The sequence below is a fragment of the Mus pahari genome, chromosome 22 (assembly GCF_900095145.1).
Source record: "Mus pahari chromosome 22, PAHARI_EIJ_v1.1, whole genome shotgun sequence".
Lineage (NCBI taxonomy): Eukaryota > Metazoa > Chordata > Mammalia > Rodentia > Muridae > Mus > Mus pahari.
In genome coordinates this window covers 7,838,734-7,847,633 of record NC_034611.1, presented here as the reverse complement: position 1 = coordinate 7,847,633, position 8,900 = coordinate 7,838,734, and the positions used below count along the sequence as shown (strand labels likewise).

The 8,900-nt window shown below is 43.2% G+C and overlaps 1 protein-coding gene across 1 annotated transcript in view; it reads left to right on the top strand.

Moving 5' to 3' along the window:
- Adhfe1 (alcohol dehydrogenase iron containing 1) overlaps positions 1-7,911 on the top strand; it is a 27,520-nt gene extending 19,609 nt beyond the window's left edge. The window contains exon 14 of the mRNA XM_021222362.2: positions 7,363-7,911. Within this exon, the coding sequence (XP_021078021.1) occupies positions 7,363-7,446 (84 nt within the window). The 3' untranslated portion in view covers positions 7,447-7,911. The remainder of the gene's footprint in view (positions 1-7,362) is intronic.
- The last annotated feature ends 989 nt before the right edge of the window (positions 7,912-8,900 follow it).

Below are 8,900 nucleotides of genomic sequence, written 5' to 3'. Positions count from 1 at the left end.
AAAAAAAAAAAAAAAAATCTGAAATTCCTGCTGTTCTACAAAATGCAGCATAGCTTTAAGATTGAAACTATTGTAAACTATTACAAGTGTGCATTTAAATCATTTGGGGTGGCATTGTGTATTTCATACACATCTGTGTCCTTCTGTGACTTATTTCATATATTTAAATTATGCTAAAGAATGTGAACTAAATTACCCCCACTTATAAAGTAGAATCATTACAAATATAAAACTCCCTTTCCCAAGAACCTCATGAAGATATGATCTGTTTGGACCTCTCAGAAGCTAGTACACCAGATCATAATGGGCCAAGACCCTGATACTGCTATTTACTATAAAGTAGGGACCTCAGATCCCACGCCATGCCTACCACACCCAGTGCTCTCCCTATTCCTCCTAGACAATATGGAAGATGCAGGAAAGCAGGGATCACCATGGGGCTCTTTTGTCCAATATTAAGCATTCACAGTACACACACTCACACACACACACACACACAGCACTGAGACAGCAGATAGCTATAATATCCACTCAATCAGGACCTTGCTTACCACAAACAGTGGTACCCTTTCCTCACCTGACTCCAGGAAAGCAAGGGATCAAGCTAGCCCCCCACACCCGGTCCCCACGCCATCACAGTACAGACTGTTGATAACCTCACCATTCACAGATGACATTTGTACCGATTGAGCTCACAGCTTCATACAGCCACAGAAGCATGTGGGAATAGCAATGAACCAAGTACTCTGAGGTAACAGGGGGTAAAGTGGAAAGCAATGACCCATGGGATGGGCGAGCAACCTTCATGTTATCATTAACTATGAACTTAGGTTCCTGTGTGGGTACACGTTCCAGCTTCTAAGAAAATCACCAGCTGGGTGCTCCTTGCACCCAGTCCCATGGCTTCTCAGTATACTGGTGAAATATGGCCCATGGGCTACTAGTTTCCCTAATTTAGATTCAAACCCAGTAGATCCAGTTTTATCTAGCAGTGTAAGTGAGTGAGAAACACGAGTATTTTGAGATGTAGCATAGGAGCTGAGCCAACCCACAAATCCATAGTTCTAACGTGTTGAGCCAAAATGAAACGCCACAAAAGCCATTGTAAGTGACTTCGTTCAAGCCTCCTGAGGAGGGTGGGAACCTGCTTTGCCTCTCTATCCTCTGCCCCGCCCAGCACAGGCTAGTAGACTTGTTGAATGAGCTCATGCCTGCAGCTTCTCCTAAAACTTCTATCCAGCCGGGCCTGGTGGCGCAGGCCTTTAATCCCAGCACTCGGGAGGCAGAGGCAGGCAGATTTCTGAGTTCAAGGCCAGCCTGGTCTACCAAGTGAGTTCCAAGACAACCAAAGCTATACAGAGAAACCCTGTCTCAAAAAAAAAAAAAAAACTTCTGTCCAGGTGAGCAAGTGACTTGGTGGCAGTAACTGTAGGTGTTTCCTAAGACTGGGTAAATAAAAGACAGCCATGAAAGCCTGGCCACAAACTCCACAGACCTGGGAGCCACCATGATCTCAATGTGGCTTCTGCTCTCATAACATTTTCTCAGGGATACTGTCTTTTCTAAAGTTTATCCCAGGACTGTGTTTAAGAATATGAATTTTTTAGGTCAATAAGATGATTCAGCAGGTAAACGGACATGCTGCTAATCCAGTTCAATTCCTGAAACCCACATGGTAGAGAATACCAACTCTCACAAGTTGTCTTTTGACCATACCCCTTGGACCATGGTGAGCACATATACAGACAATAAATAATATTGCAATTTCTTAAAATTAAAGAATATGAATTTACTTCCAAGAATTAATTGTGCTGGTTAGTTTTTGTAACTAGACACAAACTCGAATCACCAGCTGGGGAGCTGCCTCCATCAGAGCAGCCTGTACTTGGGTTCTTAAGGCCTTTGGGGATTAATGATGTGGAAGGGCCCATCCCACTATGAGTGGCACTACCCTGGGCAGGTGGTCCTCGTTGTATAAGAAAGTAAATTAAGGAAACCATGGAGGACAACCCAGTAAGCAGCACTCCACTGGTCTGTGTTTCATTTCTGCCTGATAAACTATCATATATCCACAGTTTATAAACCAGTTTAAAAAAAAAAACAAAACCCAGTGGTGGTGGTGGCCATATGCACGCCTTTAACCCCAGTACTCAGGAGGCAGAGGCAGGCAGAGGCAGGCAGATCTCTGCATAGCAATAGAAACTAAAATAGAACAGAAATTGGTACCAGAGAGTGTGATATTGTGGTGATGGACATGACCATATTTGTTTGGGAGTTATGGGCCTGAAAAAGCCACTCAAGTCCTTAGAGTTTACTCTACTGTTATGGGAGCTTAGAAGAAAGCAATGTTAGAGAGAAGCAGATGGCAGAGGCCCAGTTTGTGGAGTGCCACAGGGAAGACTGAGAGTCCTCAAAGATGATATATTTATGTGTTTTGTGTTAAGCCCACTGTCGCTATCTTCAGACACACCAGAAGAGGGCATCGGATTCCATTACAGATGCCACAATGTGATTGCTGGAAATTGAACTCAAGGCCCCTGGAAGAGCAGTCAGTGCTCTTAACCGCTGAGCCATCTCTCCAGCCCCTGGTTGATATTTTTGACTTAAGACTCTGTGGTTTCTGGTCAGCTGGGACTGAATGATCAGCTGTGATTAACAATAGACCAGAAGCATTGACATGAACCTTGGCTTTACTGAAATAATGGATTCTGGTTAGCTGGGGCTGAAAACTCAGCTGTGATCAAACAGAGGCCAACACCACCAAAAGAGTCTCTGGGGAGTATTTCCTGAGGGCCAGCACACAGAAGCTGTGGTCCTGAGAGGGCCAAAGCTGCACCTCAAGCTGGTAGCCAAGCTTGGTTATGGTAAAGTCTCCCCCAAGGTTCTGATTTTGGCAGCATGATAGCAAGCCAGTAAACAGTATTCCTCCATGGCCCCTGCTTTAATCCTGCCTCCAGGTTCCTGCCTTGAGTTCCTGCCCTGACTTCTCTCAGTGTTAGACCTGGAGAACTGGTATGATGAAATTAGCCCTTTCCTCCCCACGCAACATGACAACAGAGAGCCCTCACTAGATCAGAAATTGCCTGCAGATGAAGAACTGGTGTGAGGATTTTTGGGTTGATTTGGTTTGGTTTGAATTGGGTTTTGGCAGCAGCCGACATTTCACAGGAACACCACGGCAACCTCAGAATTTTACACATCCTATAAGCCAATCTGCACTACTAATGTCATAGAATTAGGATATACTGGTCCCTGCAAAGACCTTTGCCAGAAAGTTCTTCTTTGATAAAGGCTCTTTTATACTCAGCAGCCAGGGGTTGGTTTTCTCTAGAAGGAACCAGCAGGCCAGAGTCCTTAACCAAACACCGCAGCTTACGCTAGTGGCAGATAATGGCGGCCTTGTACACAGAGGCTTCCAATTGCATGGCCCAGCTGCAAGACCAAACTCATCTTCGGAGCTAGATTTCGGAAACCTCTGGAAAGAGCCATTTTACATTTCAAAACAAAACATTTCATCACTGGGAAGAGCTGTCTGCCCAAGTGAGCAACTCCCACGCTTGGTAGACGGACCAGCTGAAATGGTGTTATTTTACATATGTGCCAAAAGAAGTATTTATTTCAGTGCCCATATTAATCAGTTGTTCTTTGGTCTTCTTGCCTATAAATAATAGCACATTGCTCAGCACATCTTCATTCTGAATCAGTCGGTTTTTATGTAGCATAGGATCAGATACTCTGTTTCCGTCTGTGTTTGCCCAAACTCTGGGGTTGGAAATGTCAAAAAGAAAGGCAGGAAAGGCTTGGGCTCAGCTGTTCCTGGAAGTCTAGAACTGCCTCTCCAAAGATGAACAGCTCATGGGCAGAGACTCTGAGCTCATCAGAGGACTCCTACTGTTATAATAAAATGTGGTGGGAACCATCACCTTCATCTCTGATCATAGTGCACACTGAAATTTAGCTTTTCTTTTCGACACAAACTAGAAGATTAGATTAGATAGACACATACATATATACATAGATGGATACATAGACAGACAAATAGAGATAGATAGATTGATTAATTATAAATAAATAGATATATGATATATAATCAGATAATGTATTAGATAGATAGAATAGACAATAGATACATAGATAGATGATAGATCAATTGAATGACTATTAACAAAACTGATAGAATATAATTTTTTGCCTTTGTCTCATCTGTGACATTCATCCGCATTTCCTCCCACTTTCTCCAAGATGTTATCCATCCTTCTCAGTTTTATTTTTTAATTGTAGTAAAGTAACATTAATTTGTCATTTTAATAACTTTTATGTGTATCATGAAATGCTATTTGATATATCCACGGCATGATACACTAACCATTACTCACTGTGGAACTTTTTTAGCATCCCAAATAGCTCTACATCCACCAAACAACAACTGCCCTGTTGTCTTTCTTGCAGCTCATCGTAACTTAAGATCTGTTTCCCATCTCTGCAAGTGCCTAGCCTGGGCACCTCATGTACATGGAATCATGCACCATCAATGCTTCTGTGGCTGGCTTATTTCATCTTAATGTGTTTACCAGTTCGTAGCATGTATCAGAATTCTGTTCCTGTTTAAGGATAAATAATATTTCTTCATGCGGATAGACCACATATTGTTTACCCATTTCATGCATGTGTTAGAAGACACTCATGTTTCCACCTCTGGCTGTTCTGACTGCTGGTGTACAAGTGCATGTTTGCACCCCTTCTTTCAGTTTTTTGGAGGAAGTATGAGTAGAACAGTTCATTCATATGGTAATCATATTATTTATTTGGATTTGTTTGAGAGTGGATCTCACTGTGTAGCCCAGGCTTGCCTTGATGATCCCCACTTTGACTCCTCAGGTGCTGGGATTTCCAGCAATCTCAGCCACCAGTCTCAGCCCCGTTTTTAACTTCCTAATGCTCTGGTAAACTTTTCCATGGTGCCTGCACTGTTTATGTTTCTATTAATAACACAAAGGGTTCCAATTCTCTTCATCTTCTCCAGCACTTGTTAGTTTCCATTTTTTTATAATGGCCCTCCCAGTGGGGTGGAGTGGGTTAGATTTGCACGCACACACACACATACACACACACACACACACACACACACACACACAAAGGCTAAGAATACTGACCATCCTGTCCTGTGCGGATTGGCCATTCATGTATTTTTCTTTGGAGAAATGTTTTTTTTTTTCAAGTCTTTTGCTGATTTGGGGGTTTATTCATTTGGTATTTTACTGTTGTACTCTAAGAATAATTTTTATATTTTGGACATTAGCACATATACTGTACCTTTAAGTGTTTTAGGGCTTATACCTGGAGCTTGACTACCTTCTGAGGAGAGGCAGGCAACGGGCATCTGCAAGTGAGACATAAGAAGTTTAGATGTGATCACGGGTGGGATGGGAAGCCTGAGGAGATGGAGAGAAATCCTGTGGGGACAAAGTGGAGGGAACTCCGCTGAGGGTAGTCAGGTGGCTTGTGGGACATTCCCAACTCAGACGTGGCAACTAGACAAGGATGAAGAGATGGGCTAAAATCTAAAAGGGATAGTAGATCTGGGTATGGTGATGTGACCTGTAAACCCAGCACTTAGGAAGCAGGGCAGAGGCATCAGTAGTACAAGCCTGTGCTGAACAGTGAGTTTGAAGGCAGTCGGGGCTGCAGTCTGTCTCAATCGAACTCTGTCTCAATCGAACTAATAGGGAAAGTGAGGCAGTGGGAGATGGGTGCTGAGAAACAGAGCCAGATTAGGGAGACATCAGACGTCATGATATTTGCAGGGAAGTGGGGGTTGGGTTAGAGAATTGAATCTCATATATCCCGAGATAGCCTCAAATGTGATATGTAACTGAGGATGGCCTTGAATTGCTAACCCACCCACCTGCCTCTCCTGTGCTACGGGAGCCACCATACCTAGTTTCTATTGTAATGGAGTAGAAGCCGGGGCTTCTTGCCTGCCAGGCAAGTACTTTACCAACTGAGTTACATAGCAGCTCCATGATTTTGTTCTTATCACAAAGGGAAGTTATCCAGAGCTTGTAAACCCAGGTCACTGCTGTGGGGAAAGGAGATCTGGCTGCTGTTAAGAGAATAACCACTAGGAGGCAATAGTGGAGCAAAAATGGAAATAGTTCATTGCAGGTCTCTGGTGCCTCAGAGATTGTGGTGCAAAGGGTCATCTTGAAAGTGGGTCTGCAGGACTGACTGATAGACTAAACTGACAGATCAAGGGAGCCTGTATGCAAAGATATCCTTGAGATACTTTTTGTCTGAACTACTAAGAGTCATTTCTGAAATGAGGAAAATGGGAGGGCTGGGCAGTCAGCAGTCTATCCTGTATATGTGACCTCTCAGCCGCCATTATCCACCCTCCCAACCACCTTCATCAACTCAGCAGCCAACTGTGCACAATACATTTACTGTATGTTAAACACTGTGATGGGTCCGACCAGAGCATGAGACAGTGCAAGGCCTCTCTCCACCTGTGCTTGCCTGCAGAGGGGTAGCCACCAAGCCCCTGCTTATCACAAGAAACTAGACCAAGTGCCCCACGAAAATGGAACCCACAAGATGCCATGTTTCTTCCTTTCATCTGGGTGGCAGATAGCCATCATCTTTTAGTCCCTTGTCCCAGAAGGATCATGGAGCCGACAAGAAAACATAGAGCCACAGGATGTTGACATCACCAACTCCACCCATAAAGATCACTGGAGAAATTAAGCAAACCACTAAACTAGTTTGGAAAAGTAAATATAAACGGGTGGAGGGGGAAGGATTTCATGTTGTGCATGCCTAGACAGTTATGTCCTACAGAAAGTCCTTGTGGATGCGTCTGAAGACCAAGCCGTGAAGAACATGGTCTTGAGTTATTTTCTGAGCAGCACTGTACTGTCCTTACAAGGGACAAGACTCTATACAGGGCAGCTGTTGACTGGCCCAGTTTGATAAGTGTATGGGTTGGTTTGTTTCTGTACATTTGAGCAAAAGGCCAGAGCTGATGGCTTTCCAAAGCCTCATGAGAAAGTTGTTCTTAATAAACCTGAGTTGGGAGTTAGGCCAAACCACACAAGGAATATATATGGCTTGGGACCTGGAGGTGGAGAGTTTCTTTGCTCATCTGTTTTTTGAGCCAGAATCTTTCTATGCACCCCAGGCTGGCCTTCAGCTCATGATTCCCCTGGCCTTGCCTCTCAAGTGCAGGTTATAGGGACACGCCAAGACAGAGCGCTATTTCTATAGGATATTTAAAATATCTAGTTATTGCTAATTCACATGACCATGTAGCATTGACAAACTCGTCGCCGAGCCCTGCATGACTCCTTTTATTTAATGTTTCAGGAAAGGGTCACGAAGCTTGCCCCGCGTGCCCAGTCGGAAGAGGACTTGTCTGCTTTGTTTGAAGCATCCATGAAACTGTACTAATTCACGTACTGGTGAAAAGAATCACCACCGGCCTTCGCGACAGAAGTTACGAGTAGCAGAAGTTGGTTAGAGTTGTCCTTGTCATCTTATCTCCACACTTAATTCACCTATTACTGGTTTGAATGTGATGTAATTTTATCCTTTGGGAGATTCCTCGGTGCTCATTGCATAAAACCCATGGGCCATATCCCAGGGATCAGTGTTCCTGTACCACACCCCCATCAAATACATAAATATGCCTATGTCCAAACACTGCATGTCTAGAAATTTACCCTGAAGAATTACTAGCATCAGTGTGCAAAAAAAAAATAATGCATACTAGGATGCACACAAGGATGTTTCCGACATACTTTTGAATAGTAAAAATTAAAACAATCTAAATGTTCATTACTAAATGAATTCTAATATAGTAAATTATAGAATACTGTGGTATTATTAATAAAAAGGAAGTAAAACTCTTGAAAATATGTCTGTTTCGTAAAAGATGGTGGCAGGAAGCAAGTGGCAGAAGAGTTATATAAAGAAGAGTTTGACTTCTCAACTGTATATGAGTGTGTCTATATAGAGAAAAGGGTTCACATTAAAATATTAAAAGATATCAGAGAAGTGAAATCAGGAGTATAATAAATTAAGGAAAAAATGTGTACTGGGTATTTTATGCTTTCAGGTTTTTTAAGGTGCTAAAATTAGAACCCAGGATCTTGCACACATTAGGCAAGTGATCTACCATTGAGCCACATTCTCAGCTCTTGGGTTTTAAGGTAAAGTCACTCTGAATATCTTCAGTTTAAGGCTGGCCTTAAACTCTCTACATCGTCAAAGCTGGTCTTGAATTTGGGGTCCTTCTGCCTCCGTCTTCCCAGCACTGAGAGTATGAATGTGCACCATGCCTGGCCTGTTCTCTCATTTTGTATTTTATACATACTTATTGTCTGGGTTTGTTAAAGAAAACCAATTTTCTAATCTTAATGGGAAAGGCAGGGTTTGGATGGTGACTTAGTAGGTAAAGTGCTTGCCATCTATATGTGAAGATTTGAGTTCAGATCCTCCCCTCACATCCATGTAAATGCCAGCCACAGCTTCATACATCTGTAAACGTGGCAGTGTGGTGGTAGGTAGAGACAAGCAGAGCCCCAGGGCTCACTGGTCAGTCAGCTGAGATTCATCGAGAGACTGTCTCAGAAAATAAGGTAGACAGTAACAGAAGACATCTAATGTCTGCCTCTGATCTCTACACTCACAAACAAACACACACACTCACCTGGGAGCATATCGCCTTATAGCCTATGAACAGCCTTCTAGTTCCTCAAACTGCCTCTATCCCTCTATGTAACACAAGGTAATGCCATGTGATTGCTTGCTGTGCTGTGCTGTGAGGGAGGGGCAATGAAACCTGTACCTGTTAATTTCACAACACTCAAAGCAAGCAATGGCAGCTAGTGCAAGATTGCTGT